This window comes from Rana temporaria, chromosome 9 (genome assembly GCF_905171775.1).
Source record: "Rana temporaria chromosome 9, aRanTem1.1, whole genome shotgun sequence".
NCBI lineage: Eukaryota > Metazoa > Chordata > Amphibia > Anura > Ranidae > Rana > Rana temporaria.
This window is the reverse complement of record NC_053497.1, coordinates 44,646,681-44,668,856: the sequence shown is the minus strand read 5'-3', so window position 1 is coordinate 44,668,856 and position 22,176 is coordinate 44,646,681. Positions and strand designations below refer to the sequence as shown.

General features: G+C 41.0%; 2 protein-coding genes across 2 annotated transcripts in view; one reads left to right on the top strand and one right to left on the bottom strand.

Moving 5' to 3' along the window:
* Positions 1-1,924: 1,924 nt before the first annotated feature.
* CCER2 (coiled-coil glutamate rich protein 2) lies at positions 1,925-21,255 on the top strand. Its single transcript, XM_040323340.1, has 6 exons — positions 1,925-2,109; positions 4,764-4,810; positions 5,984-6,077; positions 11,573-11,641; positions 13,636-14,393; positions 20,122-21,255. The coding sequence occupies exons 1-6, from the start codon at positions 2,064-2,066 to the stop codon at positions 20,194-20,196; spliced, it is 1,089 nt and encodes a 362-aa protein (XP_040179274.1). The 5' UTR covers positions 1,925-2,063; the 3' UTR covers positions 20,197-21,255.
* LOC120913422 (inositol-tetrakisphosphate 1-kinase-like) overlaps positions 21,066-22,176 on the bottom strand; it is a 49,116-nt gene continuing 48,005 nt past the window's right edge. The window contains exon 10 of the mRNA XM_040323339.1: positions 21,066-21,928. Coding sequence (XP_040179273.1) covers positions 21,705-21,928 — 224 coding nt within the window. The 3' untranslated portion in view covers positions 21,066-21,704. The remainder of the gene's footprint in view (positions 21,929-22,176) is intronic.

Sequence of the window (22,176 nt, the reverse complement as noted above, 5' to 3'; positions counted from 1 at the left end):
TGAAAAAAATTCAATATTTTTTACTTTTTGCTATAATAAATATCCCCCAAAAATATATATATATATATACATGTATGTATATATATATATATATATATATAAAAAAAAATTCCCTCAGTTTAGGCCGATCTGTATTCTTCTACATATCTGTGAGATGTTCAAAGCCTGGGATATTTTTTAATAACCTAACCCTGCTTTAAGCTTCTACACAACTTTATCCCTGACCTGTCTGGTGTGTTTCTTGGCCGTTCATGATTCTGTTTGTTCACCAAGGTTCTCTAACAAACCTCTGAGAGCTTCACAGAACTTCTGTATTAGACATGTGCACAACAAAAATGTTCGTATTTTTTTGTTCCGTTTCATCTCGTTCTGTAGAATTTTAAAGATTCGTAATTTCGTAAGACGCAAGTTTTCCTATTAGGACCCGTTCGTATTTTCGTTTGTACCGAATGATTCGTAATTCTGTCTAATTTATTTTCGTTGATTCGAAATTCGTAATTTTGTTAGATAATAATTTTCTTTAATGGATTTGTAATTTTGTACTTTCGTAAATACATAGCAACACGCGGCTAATCCATATTAAGATATACTTTCTCTTAAGCCCCGTACACACGGTCTGACTTTTTGCCAACAAACGTCAAAATGTGAGTTTTCCAAAAAATCCGACCGTGTGTACGCTCCATCGGACAAACTTTTCCGGTTTCAAAAGTCCGGCCAACTCCCTTCAGACAAAAATCCACGGAAAAGTTATTTTGAAGTCCGATCATGTGTTCGAGGCTTTACACTGTATAATGTGACTCAGCAGCACAAAAGAGATAAGCTGATTGGCTAAGATATTAAGTAATCACTCACTAACTACACTGCCCAGTGCTCATTCAAAAGAACGATACAAGTACACAAATTTAAGAACAGACAAAGAAACTGATTTACAAAACACACAAATGAAAATATGAACAGACAAAGGATTTCACATACAGAATGCAAATCGTTCGTTATAGATGTAATTTTCATTCTTTTGCTTTTTCGGTGTTTCGTATTTTATTAAGATTGTCCAATCATACGTTCGTATTTTCGCTTGTTCGTTATTTTGCTTATTCGTAATTCTGTAATTTTCGTATTTTGGTTCTTTCAGCTTTTCGGATGTTCGAATTGATACAAATGTACGAAAACTAACAAATTTGTACGAAAATCCATTTGTTACGAATGGGAACGCACATATCTATTCTGTATTTATACTGAGAATAAATTGCACACAGGTGGACTCCATTTACTGATTAGGTAACCTATAAAGGCAATTGGGTCTACTAGATTTTAGTTAGGGGTATCAGAGTAAAGGGGGCGGAATACAAATGAACGCCACACTTTTCACATATTTATTTATAAAAAAAAAAAAAAGAAAAGAAAAAACATTTATCATTTTCCTTCTACTTCACAATTATGTGCCACTATGTGTTGGTCTATCACATAAAATCTCAATAAAATACATTTATGTTTTTGGTGGTAACGTGACAAAACATGGAAAATTTCAAGGGGTATGAATACCTTTTTCAAGGCACTGTACATTGGGATATTTTTGCTCTTTTTTTTTTATTTTTTTTTTATTTATCTCACTGTATGGAACTGTCCACTACAGGTTTGAAGCACTCACAGCGCTGGTGATGACTGATGAGGAGGGATTGCGACCCAATCGCAGGAGAAAAGATTGCTGATCATTAGTGTGCAGTGCATGCAGAGATGTAAAAAGAGAGAAAAGGATTGGGGATTAGGATGACACTGCTGAGCTTTGCTGCACAGACCCATCTGCAGAAGGAGGGGGGAGGGGGGGGTTGTCCATACAGGTGAACAGCAGACTGCTGATCGGTGGGACACAGTCACCTGCAGCAGATGGGGAGGAGGTGGGGGGGTCACATGATCACACTGCCTGTGCACTGTGCCAGCTATATAATCTGCAGCAATAGACAGAGTGTGCAAACTCTGGTCCAGCCTGGGGCTCAGGCTCTCTTCATCCTTCTTGTCATCACTGCCTGCTGCTTCTGGGCCAAGGGATTCTCTGCACATCCAGGATGGGTCTTGTGAAATGTTTATTGCTGGCAGCTGTCTGCATTCAAGGTAAGAACCTTCGCCGCAGAAAAGGTTCACTGCTATGCTTTATTAGATTGAAATATTCCATCAACAATATTATTTAAAGGTATACATATTTGCTACATCAGCGATAATGGTCATTTCAGGCAAATCCCAATTCTCATTGGTGATTAGGGATGTGTTTATCTCTCTGTGTTTGTTAGTACATGCATGATGCACTCCTTATGTTCATATATCTTTGAGGATCATTTATTGATCACAAATAATTGCTATTAAACAAGAACCAGATACAGTAAAACCTTGGTTTGAGAGCGTTTTGCAAGACAAGCAAAATGTTTTAATACAAAAAAGTATAAAAAAGAAGAGAGGAGCCTCTAAGTGTAGCAATCAGGTTACATTTAATGAAGGTACAACATTTAGCAACATATTGCTACACATTTAGAGGTGCCTCTCTTCTATTTTATACCCTGTAAAAAAAATGCTTTGATATACAAGTGCTTTGGATTACAAGCATGTTTCTGGAACGGATTCTGCTCGCAATCCAAGGTTTTGCTGTACCTGATTTCTGATGTGCCAGCATGCCTTTTCCCCCTAGGACACCTTTTCTTTAAAAAAAAGCCAATACGGTACTCTTGCAGGTGGCCAAATTGAATGTTGGTCACTCACAATTGGTGTCTTTTGACAGATCTGCCTAATAGAACATAACATCTTTAACCTCCCTGGTGGTATGATTCTGTCTGGAATTACGTACCAAAAGCGGTACAATTATTTGCAAGGAAATTTGGCGTTTTATACTGTAGGCCTGCAATTCTTAGGAATACATCACTTAAATCTGACCAAACAAGAATCTAATAGGCATCCCGGGTATGACATTTTTTTAAAAACAAAATTATAAATTATAATATAATAAATAATTATAACAAATAATAATATAATTCTAATAAAAATTATTCAATAATGTAATCAAATCAAAATCACTGAAATATTCTCAGTTGCAGAATTGTTGCTGTCATTATTATTTTTTTTTTTATGACGATGTTCCCCACAAATCGCTATCGCACAATTCTGCAAGTGATTATAATTTATTATCGCTGTTTTTTAGCTGATCTAAAACCATTTTTGACATAAAGGGACACTTTTGGTTGCTATGGACAATCTACAGTTTGCAGGGAGAAAGAAAGGTTTTTATTATATAAAAGAACATGTAGGGCACTGGGCAGACCACTAGGGACAAGGGGGGTGTGTATTTTTTACATACAGTACTGTAATCTATAAGATTTCAGTATACTGTATGTAATGTGTTTGGCGCCGATCTCCGCTCCCTTGCGTCGTAACGTCGCAGGGAACGGAGATCGGCGGCACAGTAGGACGCTGTGTGAATGGAGCGAGGTCCCGCTCGCTCACACAGCGCGGTGACATCGCTGGATCCAGGACAAGGTAAGCCAGCGCACGCTGCAGGCTCTGCATATCTACCCCGAGCGTGACTCGGGGATACCGATTATAGCAGAAAAAATCAACCCTGAGTCACGCTCGGGGATAAAGCCAGGGGGGTTAAGAAATACCAAGCTGCCATCTAACTTATTCGAAAAAGAGAAGCAAGGAAGGTACCCATAGAAACCAACCAGCCTTCAGTTTACCGCAATCGGACCAATTTAAGATAAATTCAGATTCTTTGGGTGGACTGAACCTCAAAATGAGTCTTGATCTAAAGACTGGCCAACCAATATTTGTAATGATGAGCATAGGTCACTAATTTTGTATACTGACACCACAGAAAATCCAGAATAGTGCAGAATATATCTGGACTCCATAGGTTTTCCTAAATGAATAGGATGATCAGGATAATTGAGGCTATATAGCTGGAAATTGATTGACAGTCGTCCACCAGCACCCATATGCCACGATCATTTTTCAGCATGAAAAAAAAGTTGTTTTTCAAAAACGTCATTTAAAAGATCGTGTGTGGGCTTCACATCATTTTTCAGGTTCTGAAAAACGACAAAAAAAAAAAATTAGAACATGCTGCATTTTTTAACGTCGTTTTAAACTATGTTGTTTTTCGGGTTGTAAAAAATTATCGTGTGTGGGCTAAAACAACACCCATGCTCAGAAGCAAGTTATGAGATGGGAGCGCTCATTCTGGTAAAACTACCGTTCATAAAGGACATTAATCACGCTGTAACAGACAGAAAAGCGCGAATCATCTTTTACTAACACGGAATCGGCTAAAGCAGCCCAAAGGCGAATGGAACTTCCCCCTTAAAGTGCCGTTGTACGTCACCGCGATTTGGTAGATAATTTTTTTAAAACGATGGTGTGTGGGCAACGTCTTTTTAATGATGAAGTTGGGAAAACTTCCTTTTTTAGACATGCTTAAAAATGATCGTGTGTACGCGGCATAAGACCCACCAGCTCTTTTGACAGATAATTCTAAATTTGACAGATGGATACTGTGAATGTATAGTTAGCTACTTATATATGTATGTACTGTTTGTGTGTGTAATATATATATATATATATATATATATATATATATATATATATATATATATATATATATATATATATATATATATATATATATATATATATATATATATATATATATATATATATATATTCCTGATTATGTACCAGTCTTCTGCCTTCCTAAAAATAATTATTGATCTTCTCCTGTTCAGTTTCCTCCATGCCCTTGTCCACTCAGCTTTCCGAGGAAGAAGAGAAGGTGAGAAATCTTCTGAATATAATGGACTTCTGTTATCTTGATAACATATTGTGAAAAAGTGCCCGACTGTGTGTTGTACAAGTTTAGCATGGCGGCTGTATAGCCAGAACTGGGATTCTGGGTTCGATTCCCAAGGGGACACTATTTTACTTATGTATCTGTGTTTTTTTTTTTATTATTATTTATTATTATTATTATTATTATACATATAGTGCCAACAGTTTGCGCAGCGCTTTACAGCATGAGGGCAGACAGTATACCGTATTTATCGCGGTAAAACGCGCTCCCGCGTATACCGCGCACCCCTAAAGTTGCCCCCGAAATTCCTGTAAAAAAAATGTTATATGATTTCATTACTTACAGTTTTGGTGTCTTCCCAGCGTCCATCATCCGGTCCGGCGTCCGTCTGCGGCCTCGATGGGGCCCACACATGATCGGTTTGGTCCGATGAAAACGGTCCATCAGACCGTTCTCATCGGTTTGACCGATCGTGTGTATGCGGCATTAGAGATGGCTAATGCCTTGTACACACGATCGGAATTTCCGATGGAAAAAGTCAGATGGAATTTTTTCATCGGATATTCCGACCGTGTGTGTGTCCCTTTTCAGTTTTTCCATCGGAAATTCCAATGGACTTAGAAAGAGAACATGTTCTCTTTTTTTTCCAAAGAAAAAATTTCTATTGGAAATTCCGTTCGTCTGGATGGAACTCAGACGGAGAAAAAAATCTTGCGCATTTGCTCAGAATCAAGTCGACGCATGCTTGGAAGCATTGAACTTAATTTTTCTCGGCTCGTTGTAGTGTTGTACATAGGTAGAGTTCATTGTATATTTTTGTGCCTTTGAGGATTAGTAAGGATTTTTCCATAGATACTCTGAGTGTTGGTCGGTATTAACACATAGGCTAATTTCACAAAAATATATTTTTAATTTATAAGTTGCCATATTGATCATTATTTTCAGCTACAAGAGTCAATGAGGGGAGAAGAGAATATTCACATTGCTAAAATAGGCAACTGTTATGGCAAACAATGTATGCAGTATGGCTCATGTAATAAGTGCATGGTGTGGTTGTTGGTTTGTAGGGTTTCGATGACCAAGCTGATGTATATCATGTTTAAGTGGTATGTCGCTATCTTCTGGATATGGAATAACATATCCCTGTATTTATAGGTCACAAGATGTATCATGGAGGTCCTAGCCGAGTCATTGTCTACACAGGGGTCCGAGAGGGTCAGCAGTGGCTGCATCCGACTACTCAGGGAAGGTAGTGTATCCTTTTGCTTCTCCTTACCTTTCCACATCCAGTCACACAATGCTTAATTTACAATATGTATATTAAAGCGGAGTTCCGGCCACAATTTCACTTTTGAAATATTAATACCCCTGTAATACACAAGCTTAATGTATTCTAGTAAAGTTAGTCTGTAAACTAAGGTCCGTTTTGTTAGGTTGTTACAGCATTTAGACACTTTATAAAATAGAAATTGACTGGGGCCATCTTAAGTGTGTGCATCATGAAGCCAGACTGTATGACTTCCTGGATTTCAGCCTTGCAAATCTCGCACATGCTCAGTGCTGCACAAGCAGTGTTAGATCAGGTTTCAGCACCGCTGTCCAAGTCACATGATTCTTTGAGACTGGGGAATGCACAGACTCCTGGAAAGTTACACCCACTACATTCCCAGGAGTCTGTGCGGTGTAGGTTAGGAAGCATTAAGCACCTAGGTGCAGGAAGTGGGAAGATTAACTATTCTGCCTAGCAACAACACTAAAAAGGCATCTAAAAAAATTGTTTTCGTAAAGGACTAATGACATTTTTTTAAAACTACTGATGTAATGTTATATTTATGGGTGGAATTCCACTTTAAATGTTTATCAAGAATCTCACCCAGGATTCACAGAATTTTCACCTGAGAAATGTTGAATCTTGGGTGAAAGTTGTGTGAATTTTGGGTGAAAATACTGATAAGCAGAGTCCTTTGTTTTACCTGCATCAAGAAATCAGTCTCACCTTTGTTTTCCATATTGCCTAAGAAACATGAAAGGCAGAATCTGAATGATTTTGCTTTTATTATCAAGCGTTGTTTTTCTTTCGGATGCTGTTCTTCAATAACTCATCTTATCTTTGCAGTCTTATGCCGCGTACACACGATCATTTTTCGGGTTGTAAAAAACGACGTTTTTCAGGCTCTAGAAAAAACAAAGTTTTTTCAACTTGATCATTAAAACGGCCTTGCCTACACATGATCGTGAAAAAAAAAATCTTCTAGCAAAGCGCGGTGACGTACAACACGTAAGACGGCACTATAAAAGGGAAGTTCCATTCGCCTTGGGGCTGCTTTAGCTGATTTTGTGTTAGTAAAAGACGATTTGCCCTTTTCTATCTGTTTCAGCGTGATGAATGTGCTTACTCCATTACGAATGGTAGTTTTAACAGAACGAGCGCTCCCATCTCATAACTTGCTTCTGAGCATGCGCAGATTTTTCACGTCGTTTAAGCCCACACACGACCATTTTTTACAACCCGAAAAACGTCAACGTTAAAAACAACTGTAAAAAATAGAGCATGTTCGAAAAAATTTTGGCCCGTTTTTCAGAACCCGAAAAATGCTCTGAAGCCCACACACGATCGTTTTTAATGACATAAAAAAAACACGTCATTTTTTACAACCCGAAAAACGATCGTGTGTACGCGGCATTACTCATAGACTTAAAGGGGTTGTAAAAAAAAATCCCCTAAATAGCTTCCTTTACCTCATCCTTTGATTTTGCTTTTTAAATGTCCTTATTTCTTCTGAGAAATCCTCACTTTCTGTTCTTCTGTCTGTAACTCCACACAGTAATGCAAGGCTTTCTCCCTGGTGTGGAGTGTCGTGCTCGCCCCCTCCCTTGAGCGGGTTGGATGTCAGCGGGCATGTCAAGGCTTCATAGAGTAGCATGGAGCGCCGTTCAGGTCCGACTAAAAAACTGGCAGACGGACCTGAACGGTCCGCCCGTGTAAAAGGGCCATTTAATACACCATTTGGCCTTATTCTATATGGAGTTTTATTCTTAATTGCTAATTGTCATGCAGTACCCTAAGCAACAAATCAAAATTGACCTTGTTCTGGTCTCACATCTTCCAATGTCTATTGTTGCCAGTCTGATTCAAACCATTTCTGGAAAAGCACAGCTGGCAAAAGAAAACTTGATGCTGACTTTTTGCTACAAGGCTGTACAGATTTTCCGAGACAGTGATTTGTTGAGACACAAAGCTCAGATTGTTTTTTGGTCATTAATATCCAGGGCTTTTTGTCAGTAGGGGAACACAGTTCCAGCACCTCCTGCCCTGAATGTATGTAATGACAAGGGGGCTGGAGGGTCTATTGATGCTGCCTGCAGGGGAATGTAATGTCACTGGTGGGAAACAATTTTGGCGTGGGGTTCTATTGTTGCTGGGGAAGTCTTTTGTTGCTGTAGGGGATCTTATGCTGCTGGGGGGGTTAATTGTTCCTGGGAGGGATCTATTGTTGAGGGAGGGGTCTATTGATGCTGGCTGTTGGGAGATCTATTGTTGTGGGGTGGGGCTATTGCTGGATCTTTTGTTGCTGAGGTGGTATTTTGTTGCGGAGGGTCTGGGGGGAATGTATTGTTTTGTGGTGGATCTATTGTTGCTGGCTGCAGGTGATTTATTTTACTGCTTTCCTTGTTGTCTTTTGTAATTTTATAAAGAAAAACAAAATGCACTGTGAACAAATAACACCTAAGGCCCCTTTCACACTGGGGAGTTTTTCGGGCGTTATTCAAGCGTTTTTCAGGCGCTTTGGCGTTAAAAAAAGCCTGAAAGAAGCATCATCTGCAATCCCAATGTAAAAAGCGCGAGTGCTTTCAGAGCCCTTTCTCACTGTCAACGCCCGAAAAACGCTGGTAAAGCACCGCTAAGACCCTAAGGTTTTAGGGCGTTTTTGCAGTGCCTCAGTGTGAAAGGGTAAGGCGTTTTTACAGCGCTTTCAATTCATTTCAATGGAGAGAGGTGTTTTTGGAGCGTTTTTTTTTTTTTCAGCGCCCAAAAGCTGCTCTAAAGATGCTGCTTGCAGGACTTTTCTCAACGCCCCGCCAGTGCAACGCCTCAGGGTGAAAGGGCAAGGCGTTTTTACAGCGCTTTCAATTCATTTCACTGGAGATGGGCGTTTTTGGAGCGGTTTTTTTTTTCAGCGCCCAAAAGCTGCTCCAAAGATGCTGTTTGCAGGACTCAGTGTGAAAGGGTCAATTGAGATGCATGGAGAGCATTTCATGAGCGTTTTAATAGCGCTATTTTTAACGCTAAAACGCTGTAAAAACACTTCAATGTTATAGGGGGTCTAAAAAGAAGCAACTCTGCTGTGAGATATACACAGAAGGAAAATATAGTACTGGAAGTAGAGCTGCGCTCTCTCAGCTAATATGTAGCAATGAGTAACAGATAACGAATCCTTGTGCTATTATCATAAAAACCAATGATAATTGGTAGCATAAGCAGTATTGATAAACCACTTAATGCTCATGTCATATGAACCAGTAATATCAAATCATGTGATGATCTTATTAGTCCACAGAAACCGGTATAGGCTTGAAAAATCCTTAACAGGTGGCATATGATGGCATTAAGTCACCCGTATGGACAAAAAGTACAAATAGTCATTGAATAGGAATCCTCCTTGTGATGTTAGTAAATCATACTGACAAACAAAGTGATTATTCATCATCACATGAATGTCACACTTACCAGCTTGCACAAGATGAATCACTTGTGGCTTAGAGACCCCTTTCACACTTGAGGCATTTTTCCGGTGCTTTAGCACCTGTAAAGTGTCTGAAAAATACCTCATCTGCAATCCCAGTGTGAAACCTCGAGGGCCTTTACGCTGGGGCGCTGCGCTGGCAGACCATCAAAAAAAGTCCTGCAAGCAGCTTCTTTGAGGCGCTTTAGGAGCAGGATATACACTGCTCCTAAAGCGCCCCTGCCCATTAAAATAATGGGCAGCAGCGCTTTTTAACCCTTTATTCGGCCGCTAGCCGGGGGTTAAAAGCGCCCTTCTAGCGGCTGAAAATTTTTCTACCGACGCCCCTGCTCTGTCAGTGTGAAAGGGCACTAATACCTAGCCGGGGCCTTTTCCTCCAGGGAAGGCAAGCAGATGGCAAATCGAACCAGATAAGCTTTCACATGGGCAAAACGGATGATCCTATCCTTCCACTGGGTTCAAGGGTCCCCACCTAGACACCGTATTCATGGCAATCCGAAAACAGAGACACTCGCCATAGTGTAAAAGCAAACTTTACATTTAATAGGTAAAAAATGATCAAAAATGGTCGACTTTTTACAAAAATGTGCCTGTACATTCAATTTATAATGTGAGTGCATCACTTTGTACCTGTTAAATGTGAAGTTAGGTTTTACACTATGGCGAGTATCTCTTTGTTCGGATTGCCATGAAAATTGAGAACCCTTGAACCCAGTGGATCATCCGTTTTGCCCATGTGTTGTGAAAGCTGGTCTGGTTCGATTTGCTATTCCTGGAGGAAAAGGCCCTGGCTGGGTATTAGCCACAAGCGATTCAGCTTGTGCAAGCTGGTAAGTGTGGTGAATAATCACTTTGTGTCAGGTCACCTGTGGCCAGGTGACAAGAGCACCCCATTGGGGTCAGGGATGCACCACAGGGTAGTGAACCCTTTGGCCGACTGCTGCAAACAGAGGGGAAATATGAGCCCAAGATTCCCCAGGGCGCGGAGTCTAAGACCCAGCTTTGTGTTCACCAGAGCCTCTGGTGGTGAGGATGGCCTTTGCTGCAGCTGGATCCAGGTCGCGACCCCTGGGGTCCCCAAGGTCACGCTCCCCAGGGAGAGAGGGGAAGCAGCAACCCGGACAAGCGATAGTGATGGGTAAGCCGAGGTCGGGGCAACAGGCAGACAAGGGTAATCAAGGAACAGGCCAAGGGTCAGGGAAACAGGCAAACAGGAGAAGTCAGAGACGAGCCAAAGTCGGTACACAGAAAGGTAAACTAGCACACGGCAGACAGGAACAAGCTACAAACAAAGGTTGAACAGCAAAGCAGACTAGCAGTGCAGTGGTTAATATAGGCTTCCTGGGATGGCCTAGGGTGGAGCCATACAGTGAGGAAGATGATAAAAGACAGCCATAAAGAGGGTCAGGCCTCTAATGAACACATGGAGACAGGTAAGCTGCCAGACTTTATTGCATATCAATGACACTTTGTTTGTCAGTGTGATTTGCTAACATCACAAGGAGGATTCCTATTCAATCACTATTTGTACCTTTTGCCCGTACGGGTGACTTGATGCCATCATATGCTACCTGTTAATGATTTTTTAAGCCTATACCGGTTTCTGTGGACTAATAAGATCATCACATGATTCGATATTACTGGTTCATATGACATGAGCATTAAGTGGTTTATTAATACTGCTTATGCTACCACTTATCTTTTTTTATGATAATAGCACAAGGATTCGTTATGTTACTGATTGCTACATATTAGTTGAGATAGCGCAGCTCTATTTCCAATACTGTCTTTTGTAATTTGTATGATACCGTCCATCAGCACCACAAAAGGATACTCTAAAAGGGGTGGTACTGGGAGGTGGGTAGGAGGTGGAAACAAGGGACAGTTCTAAAAGGTGGGTGGGGGACAGAGACAGAAGGTGACTCCGATAGGGGGAATTCCTGGTCCTGTTCTCTGAGAAAAAAACCCCTGCTAATATCTACATTATTGGGTTTTACAGATGAAAGACTAATCTCCATTCTGCGTCATCAACATCTCCTGAAAGAACTGGAGGACCTGAGCCATCGAGGTAAAGTCAACAGCTTTGGAAGATTTATCCCTTGGGGATTGAGGTCTAACCTTGAGGAGTTAAGGAGGCTGTAATGGTCTGAAGGATTCCAGCAGCCCCAGCCCTTGGCAATACAATTGAATTTTAATTTTTCCTTTTCTCAGGAAGCACACGGTAGACACAAAAAATAACAAGAATATATTTAAAATAATTTTTGTATCAGCCGAGGAAACCACATGTGCAGTAAAACATAGGCATATTGGAAATTCCGCCAGCAAAAGTCTGATGGAGCATACACCCGGTCGGAATTTCCGATGAAAAGCTCACATCAGACTTTTGCTGGCAGAAATTCTGCGCGTGTGTATGGGGCATAACACCATCAGCTCAGTGGCCTCCTTTAATAACCTCCAAGTCTCATGTCCTTGACATCACCCAATCAAGGTTCAAGGTTTTGCCTGTGCTAGAAGGAACCTTCCCTTGTCACTTTGCTAAACCTAAAAATATGGTGGACCCCAACAAGCCCATGCAAGATCAATATATTCTCAAGCTTTAACGCCCAATAGTTAATACTGAGAGTAAAAACCACCATATACTATACTATATAACTTTAAGCATTGAAGATGTGCTGTACTGTTAAAATGATTGTAAATAATCACCTTGTAAAACAACCCATTCAGCTTAAAATAGAAATGAAAGGCAAAACATTTGTGTATAAATAATAATAATAAAAAAAAATGATAAATACCTTCCCCCCCCCCTTTTTTATAAGTGATCACATTCCCTCTGTCCTCAGCTGCATGAGAGCTAGTGGGAGGAGGAGAAGCAGCAGCAGCACACTGAGCTTCCCAGTGAAAGGCTGTGTGTGTGTGTGTGTGTGGGGGGGGGGGGGTTCAGGACAAGTTTAATCATTGGAGGAGAGGAGGTGGAGTTCCCAGCACAGCCAGAACACTGACCAAACTGTGCTCTCCTGCTTAGTGTGGTCAGTTATTAGAGAAGCATTGGGACTGGCAGGATCACCAGGGATTTCACACAGAGGAAGCAATACAAAGAGAACAGGAGACGTTCTCATACAAGTACATGGTACAGTAGGCACATATCAGGAATATGAAATGATGGAGTAACACTTATATTTTGGTTTTGAATTTATGTACATTTTCTTTGGTGTCTTTATATATGTTACAGACTATTGCATAGTTTAAGAAACTATATTAAGTATTGTGAATTTTTATTTGTTTTTTTTTGTATTCTTGGTGCCAATTAAAAATCTCAGGCCACAAATTCACCTTTGTAATAACTATATAGGGATGAGGCACCTTGAAACCACTTTGGGTCTAATTAAGACAATCAATTATCTATGACCATTCATCTATGAAAAAGTATTTATGTTATGTTACTCATTTAGAAGAATGCCTTGTTTACTATTGCCCATGTATTACCCATGGCAGTAGTGACAATCTCTTGACCATGACTACATAATATCTACCCTCTTTTCAACATTTCTGGTCTCTCTGTTGATAGCTATGATGTATAACTGACTGCAACATTCTTCATGTTAATGTAAACCTTTCAAGTTCCCCATTTAATGGTAAACCTCAAGCATCTTGTAGTGCATACATGTACTTGTACCTGCCTTAAAATGTATTTTGTGGTCAGGGAAAACCCTGGCTCCTTGGAACAGACATTGTTTTTTTTTCCTGTATGCAGACAATCCATAGAATCCAGGGTCTTCCCCAGACACAAAGAAAGGCATTTGAAGACAAGCCTGGGTACCATCTGCAATTCACCAGTAATGTTATTTTTGTCAACTTTGGTGGGCATAGCAGGTTCAATGTAACATTCTTTCTACTCCTCCTACTTCTACCAATCATACAATTTAGGGTATTTTTTTATTTTATTTTTCACTTACGTAGAGCAACAAAATGTTATTATACGGTACAGTAATGGGTGTTGTCTAAAATCCATGATCTCAGCTGTGACACTTGCCTATGTTTTCCTTATGTTTATGCTTCCTTTAGAAAAGTCACAGCAGCATGCAGGACAGGAAAGCAGTGAAGAAGAAGAACTTAGAAAGAGAACCAATGAGAGTCCTGTACCTGCTCCTAAAAGAGACACGCAATCAAAAAGAGGAACAGAAAATGAAGAATCGAAAGAGTTTGAGAAGATCGAAAAAGTGGAGGTGAAACAGAAAGAGCATGGTACATCAGTTGAGGAGAAAGCACATGAGCTTCTGGAGGAAGAGGAGGACAAAAGAAGCCCTGCAGTAAAGAGAGATGACAGTCATGGAAAAAGAGCTGGTGATGTGGCCAGGGATGCTGCAGCCACCAAGAGAAAGGACATGGAGAAAAAAAATATTAGTGATGAGAGTGAGGATGACAGCTCAGAGGAGGAGCATGGCAGAGGATACAATGGGAACAGCAAAGGGTGGTACCAAAGGGACCATGACGAATGGGAGAAAAGAAAAAGGGGATCCCAAAGAAGAATGGCAGAGGACCCCAGCCAAGAAGAAACAGCCCAGTTTGAGACTGAAGACAGACGCCTGAAATATTTAAACTCCAAGAATCACATGCATGGTTATCCTCATGAAGAGAAGAGACACATCCACCACCCAGAAGAAGACATGGACAGGGAGAGGAACTACTATGGACCAGAAGAAGATGAAATGGGGAGGGAGATACACCATCACAATGGTAGACCTGGAAATCATGAACATAGAGAAGAGGAAGAGGAGAGGGAGCTGGAGGAAATGGAAGAACGAGAGGAGCATAGAGCTGAGGTGAGACAGTGAGAATACTAGTCAACATTAGTGGGTGAAAAGTATTTAAAGTTTATCTCAAGCTAGCCCCTCTCCCCCATCAAGGTTTACTACCTCCTTCACCATCTAATTGCCTAACTACATAAAAAAAATACTTAATACTAAAAGTACCCAAATTATTTAATTCATCCCCAGGTTACGCCATGTTCCAACCTTGCCATTTTCTGGGCTACAGATGTTCAATTGCTGCATAGAATAGATGACCTATACACGTCTCATTTAATTTATGAAAATGGGGGAGTGCACTTTTGCCCATTTACTTTTGCCCTTTGCTTTGAAAAACATAGAGCCGTCTTAACTGTTCTTCCTCTGCTAGTTGCCTGGTTCTCATAGTGACCTTCTGAGTTCAATACTTTCTCAGCCACTGACCAGAAACACATGTTCATATGAAGATCAGGTCATACAAGTGTGAAAGGGGCCTAAGTCAGAAGTCATTATCTGCATACCTGTTCTAGATTAGTGACTCAAACCACTGAATCAAGGGATACAGGATAAAATCCAGACAGCTACCACTTTCAGAATGAGAAGTCACTCTCTGCCTTTCCTTCTTGCCCTTAAAATGTATCTAAACCCAAAAACAAAATTGTAATATATTGCATTTTAACAGTCCTTAAAGGGGTTGTAAAGGTTCATGTTTTTTCACCCTAATGCATCCTATGACAGCACTGCCCCTGTTGCTGAAACCCTCTGAGCTGCAGTGTCTCAGAGGGGGAGTATGTGAAATCATTTTATGTCAAACTTAAGCTCTAGGGCAGTGATGGAGAACCTTGGCACTCCAGATGTTTTGGACCTCCATTTCCCATGATGCTCATGCACTCTGCAGTGTAGTTGAGCATCATGGGAAATGTAGTTATGTCCCCTAACCAGGGTTGCCAACCTCTCGCAACTTGTTTTAATGAATGAATGAGTAACTTGTATAGAGCTACAAGCGCAAACTAAATCTCATTTTTACTGACAGAACATGGAAAATTTACTGAATGAGTGAGTACACATTGCTATGGCCTTGATACTTTGCTTCATAGGGCGTCAACTTTCGCAGGTAGCAACACATCGCCTGTCAAACTTGCCAGTTGCGCTCAATGTGGCTATGCAGCAGCCAAAAGCCAAATGCTTGGCTTGTGGTTGTGACACAGTATTCCAATGTAAAATTCCCATTCGGCTGGGAAAAAAACACATTCAGGAGGCAACAGTATCACCTCCTGCACTTATAGTGGGAAGGGTCTTAAAGTAACATTAAATACCAGGAGTGTGGATTAAGTACAAAGTGCAGGGTTCAAGTGTGTGCTACATACAAAGTGCAGGCTTCAGGGGTGCACTGTGTACAGAGTGCTGAGTTCAGGGGTGCACTGCATACAAAATGCAGGGTTCGGGGTACCACCTTCTCCCCTTAACCGCCACCTCCCCCAGTACAGTGCTCTATGCCTACCCCCAAATCCCCCTCCTTGACAGTACCTGATACCAGGATAAGTTACTCAGGAGGAGAGTGTAGTGTAGCTGCAGGGCACAGGCTTTAGCAACTGTTGCCACCAGACAAGCACTGGGTTTCAACTACCTATCCATGCAGAGGGGTGGCAGGCAGAGCACAGTTGAGATCACTCTGCAGCCGGAACTAGAGGAGCAGGATCATGGAAATAATCCCAACCGGTACCAAGCTCTGCCTGGATAAGTGGAAGCTGGTGCTGTATCAAGCTGTCAAGGGGTTCTGTCTTACACTTGCCAAGCCAACAATAACCTGCCTGAAAAAAAGGACTGATTTTTACTGGCATAAAATTTCTCTCTAACAGACTTTTACTGACAGTTGTAAACAATCATAGATTTTTTCAAACTGTTAGTAAACTTACTGATGGTTGGCAAACCTGCCTCTGAGCTGTCACTGATGAAATTCTCCTTTAAAATGAGGCAGGGTGGTTATCAGTAATTGCTCACTGCAATTGTATTTATCTAAGGTTTTATACCCCAGTGATAAGTTTATATTGAACCAGAATTAGTAGCAAAGTGCATGCTACTCCCCTGTACACTATGTGCAGTTTTGGCGTGTCTTAGATTTATTGCAGGATAGATTATATCTATGTTTTCAGAATTAGTTTTAATCGGACTTTATGGCGGTTCTTTAGGGAGTCCATTGGACTTTAGTAATTTGATACAACATCAGCAGCTATAAATGTTTTTATCATAAATACTGGGCTCTGTCAGGGCTCGTAAGGCCCATTTCACACTTGTGCAACTTTTCCTGCGACTTTGGACATCAGAGTCGCATGACAAGCTGTATCCCATGATTCTCAATGATAACATTCATATCTGTGCGACTTCAAGTCGCACCGACTTCAAAGTAGTCCCTGTACTACTATGGTCTGACTTTGATGCGAGTTGAGGTCCATAGACCTCAAGTCTACACAGGCATTCCCTTAAATTTGGGTCACAATCGTGGCAAAATCACGGCCGTAAAATTGCGCGACTTTCAAGTCGCGGCAGCATGAAAGGGGCCTCAGGAAGAATTCTGTGTCTGTTCCTATAAAAAAAGCTCCGTTCACATCTCCCCATTCCAAATCTGATTGCGATTCTGCCCGCGATTGGCAATAGCGGCAAATCGCGGGACGCCCGTGCATTCTCAAGGTGTTGCCTGTCAATTTTCATAGCACCCCAAACTCTGTAAAAACACGCAAACAGAATCGTGGGTCGCCCGTTGCCCCAAAAGAAGTACACAAGCTTCCTTTGGGAGATGGGCGTCCCACGATTCTATTCACGTGATTTTACTGCAATTGTCGCACCCATACGCCTAGATGTGAACGGAGTCTTAAAGTTCACCTATTACTTGAACAAAGTTAAAGCAGCCATTATGTGGGACAGAGCAACCCATGTACAATGCAGAATTTTAAACACTTAATGCCGACCATACGCAAATGTGTGTGTGTGTGTGTGTGTGTGTGTGTGTGTGTGTGTGTGTGTGTGTGTGTGTGTGTGTGTGTGTGTGTGTGTGTGTGTGTGTGTGTGTGTGTGTGTGTGTGTGTGTGTGTGTGTGTGTGTGTGTGTGTGTGTGTGTGTGTGTGTGTGTGTGTGTGTGTAAAAAAAAAAAAAATTATTAAATCAAAAAAATAAATATAAAAAAAATACCTAGATCAAGGTTTGATCCAGGTCAGTGCCAGGGTTAGTGTTTGGGTCAAGGTCAGGGGCAGTATTATCAGGAGATAATTTGTCTTAAAAAAAATAAAATAAAACAAGTTATATTTCCCCTAGATGCATAAAGTAGTTTTCCTAACGCATATCAAAGATTTCAAAATTGTGCATAGGCATTGAGATTTGTTTTACGCTTAGGCGCGGAGGGGTTAAAGTGATTGTAAAGGCAGAAGGTTTTTTATCTGAATGCACAATACACTAGTGTGAACGCAGCCTTAAAAGAGAAGTGTGAGATTTTTTTTCGTTTTGGAATCATACCCACCTAGCCCCCACAGGCACTACCTGTCCCCCGCCGACACTAACACTGAGAACTGAGTGATCGAACACCGCCGATTACACGGTTCTCAGAGCTCCCTGAGCAGAGAACTGGTGACTGACAGTCACTTGTTCTCTGCTCTGCCCCCCTAGGGTTGCCACCTTATCCCTTTAAATTAAAACACATATTAATTACACAGGTTCTGTGGCTGATTAAGGTGTAATTAAACTTACTTGGTGCCTTATCTGCATTAAATTAACCTCAGAACCAGTGTAACTCATATGTGTTGGCAACCCTAGCCCCCACGCTCACTGGGGGTGGGAGCCGCTGGCTCAGGCTCTCAGTGGCTTGCTGAGAGGCTGAGCTGGGTGATGGTCCAGGCATGTGGGTGGATCCTGACCATATCGTTGCAATCTTTCCCAAGCCTGGACGTCCGCAGGTAGCGGACTTCAGCCTGCTGTCTGCTGAAAATGGGCCACTGTAAGGCAGAACGAACTGCACTCCTGTTATCCATAGGAGAAGCCCAGCCAAACAAGATTTGGCTGTACTTCTCCTTTAGGATGTACAAGGCTCTGTTATTTTGATAATGTCACGTGCATTCCAAATCTCAGAGACTGTACCAAGTCAGGTAGTTGACAGGGCAGCTACTGTCAAACTAACACCCTGACTCCTCAGTTATGCTAAGTAAGGGGATAAGGGTAAATCCTTCATAAGTAAGCCTGCACACTTCTAATGTTAAGAAATAATGTTAAATTTGCCACATAAGCACAATCGCAGCTAGCTCTCATTCTGACCACACAGATCAAATACAGTAATGCCTTGTACACACGAGCGGAATTTCCGACGGAAAAAGTCAGACAGAAGATTTTCATCGGATATTCCGTCTGTGTGTGTGCCCCAATTTTTCGATGAAAAAAATTTCTATCAGAATTTCCGTTAGTCTGGATGCAATTTTGACGGACTAAAAACCATGCATGCTCAGAATCAAGTCGACGCATGCCCAAAAGCATTGAACTTCATTTTTCTCGGCTCATCGTAGTGTTGTACGTCACCGCGTTCTTGATGGTCGGAATTTCGTGTGACCGCGTGTATGCAAGCCAGCTTGAGCGGAATTACCTCAGAACTCTGTCGGAAAAACCATCAGGCCCTGTACACCCAGTCGGACAAAACCGATGAAAACGGACTGAAGTTCAGTTTCATCGGTCCAAACCGACCGTGTGTGGGCCCCATTGGTCCGTTATCCTTCGGTTGCAAAATTTAGAACTTGCTTTAAAATTGAACCGATGGACGCCTAACCGATCGGTCAAAACCGATGGTTAGTACGCAAAAGCATCGGTTCCAAACCCGGGCATGCTCAGAATCAAGTCGAAACATGCTTGGAAGCATTGAACTTCATTTTTCTCAGCACGTCGTTGTGTTTTACGTCACCGCGTTGGACTCGATCGGTTTTTGAACTGATGGTGTGTAGGCACATCAGACCATCATCTGCTTCATCGGTTAACCGATGAAACTGAACTTCAGTCCGTTTTCATCAGTTTGGACTGATCGTGTGTACAGGGCAGGGATCCTCAAACTACGGCCCTCCAGCTGTTGTAGAACTACACATCCCATGAGGCATTGTAACACACTGACATTCACACACATGACTAGGCATTATGGGAATTGTAGTTCCTGAACAACTGGAGGGCCGTAGTTTGAAGACCCCTGGTACAGGGCCTCAGAGTTTATTCCGATGGGAAAACCGGTCGTGTGTACAGTGCATCAGTGTGGCCAAATCAGTTAAAGATTTGTCAGACTGCCACTTAGGTTGATTGGACCATACCACTGTATACATAAAAAAAAGTGCACATTTATAAAGCACTACAAACGTGTTTAGCACTTTGCTTGCTTTGGTACTTCAAAAGCCCCAAAAAAATAGGGAAGGAGGAAAGACTAGGCACATGGCCTGTCCAAGTCCTATGCATGGCGCCTCCACCAATCAAGGAGTGTTTTCTCCAGCATTATGCAAAAAGCACATCATAGGACAGCACAGCCTTTTAGGATTGGAACGTAAAATGCAGGCACGGTATGGAGTAAGCACTGTCCAGTGCAGAACAGATAGCAATATCGGACCTCCATTATAAATGAAGACCTTAGTGAGGTCTATGGCAGCTTTTAAAATACATTTTTACATTTTTTGAAAAATACAATAAAAAACATTTGAAAAGAAAAAAAAAAAAAAAATACATTTTTATAGCTTTGTCTTATTGTGTCTTTAAGGAGCGTGATATCCAAGAGGTGGAAGAAGAGCTGAGGAAGGCAGCAGAACATTTGCAGGAAATCCACCGAGGCTGAGAGAAACAAGATGAAGGTTCAACCCTACGTCTTCCAGCCAATAATCTGCACATATCTTGAGCATTGTCTGATATCTCATGTACACGATTCCCTGGTATTCTTCTACGCTGGCCTGTATGCCATTTATACAACCGCAGGCTGTATCTGTTGCTATTGTAAAATAAAGCTTTCTTGAAATGTTAGCAAATTGACGAGGAATTCCACTATGTATTGTGTATATTTATATTAGCCTCATGGCAAATATATATATGTATTACTGTATGGTTTCCTTTTGCCTCTTATTGTCTGGAATGTGACCACTTCTATGCATATCAAAGCTAGGCAAGACTAAGCCAGGAACAAAAAATGAACTCCTATAATGCAGCTAAGGCATTGCTCCTCACCTGCATGATATAGATGTTGTGGAGCAGAATGACATACTGTAGCTACAAAAAAAATCTTACATAATAAGAAAAAGTGCAATGACTGGGTGCATTGTCATCACATCCAATGAGATTTGTTTTTACTGCAATTCATAGGAGGAGAAACTGGAACCTGGTTGCATTGGGTTATTTTGTTAACACATTTAATGCACATTGCCTAGCTTAATGCATTTCTGTTTGGTACTGGAAAATTTTAGCTTCTGATCTATTGCAATTAAAATAAGCACAACTTGTCAATTGATTATATTTTAACTTAACTTTGAGTAATTTTTCTATAGTTGAGCCCCTTTTACAGATCAGATTCAGATTTTTTTTTGTATATCTAGCGCAGAAGAGTTTATCTATCCAATCCACCTTCTGAAGTCCATTTGCTTCACCACAAGTTGAACATCTAGTTCTTAGTTTTTGGAAAGTGTTATATTGTTGGGTCGGCTACAACCTATCCAATATGTTAACTGTTTTTTATTTTTATTTAATTTACAATTAGCAGAAGAACGGCAGTGTCAATATAAGGCAATGTTCTAGGTAGCTCTGGATCCTCCAAAAACTGTACATAGATGGTCATTATGTAATTCCGGTCTCTGTTCTGTGATTATATTCAAGTTTTGCTGTGAGAATTAAATAAAAGTGAAAAATTCAGGGTCCATTTTCTTCAGCTAATGAATGCCAGTGCCAATGAAGCTATGAATGCCAGTGCCAATGAAGCTATGAATGCCAGTGCCAATGAAGCTATGAATGCCAGTGCAGATTGTGTCAAAGTCCATTATTTTAGAAATTCTGTTTAAAAAGTCTTTGATGAAATATGGGAGATGAAATGTGCGGTCCAAGGTTGGCCTTATTCATTCTGTCAAATTGTCTGAAAGAGGAGAGCTCTTGTTACCTATAGCAACCGTCCATTCTTCCTTTCAACCTTCCAGTGCAGTCTGAAAAGAAAAATCTGATTGGTTGCTGTGGGAAACAAGACTGACTTTCCATCAGAGGCCCATGGTTCCAATCCAGTAGAAGAAGCTCCATGCTTGTCTACGTCATTGCCACAAATACATAAAATGTTCACCAGAAAATCCACAAAAGTGGACATGGTATTTGTCAACAATCAGCAGACAGGGGTGGGGTATACATGCTATAATAGGAAGAAGAACTAAGCCGCCTCTTGCATGGCTCTGGCAAGGACCTCCTCTCCGTATTGTGCTCCTCACACTGGGGGACAGAGGCTGGGAGCTCCAAGATTGAGGATTGCTTCTGGTTGCTTCCTAGAAGTTTCTCCACATGAGAGAGTAAAGCAGGGAAAAACTCAGGGACTCCTTCATATCCTGGAAAATAAATTTGGGAATGCATGTTTAAACTATTTTGCATGGTTACCAGTAGGTGCTGTTGGATATTGGGGGCTCTACTAAAATTTTCTTTTTCATTCATCTCATTTTTACAGAGGAAGATTTTGTTATAAAGTAGACTGTTATAAAAGTGGGTAATTAAAACTTAACTCGGCATATGATAAATAAAATACATAATCAGTAGGTAACATTTTGAAAACTGCATTCCAAATTGGTCAGTAATTTCA

Coding starts and splice junctions, on each gene's coding strand:
- CCER2 (XM_040323340.1), top strand. CDS start 2,064: ATGGGTCTTGTGAAATGTTTATTGCTGGCAGCTGTCTGCATTCAAG. Junction 6,078..11,572: donor CATCCGACTACTCAGGGAAG/GTAGTGTATCCT, acceptor TGGGTTTTACAG/ATGAAAGACTAATCTCCATT. Junction 14,394..20,121: donor GAGAGGAGCATAGAGCTGAG/GTGAGACAGTGA, acceptor TGTGTCTTTAAG/GAGCGTGATATCCAAGAGGT.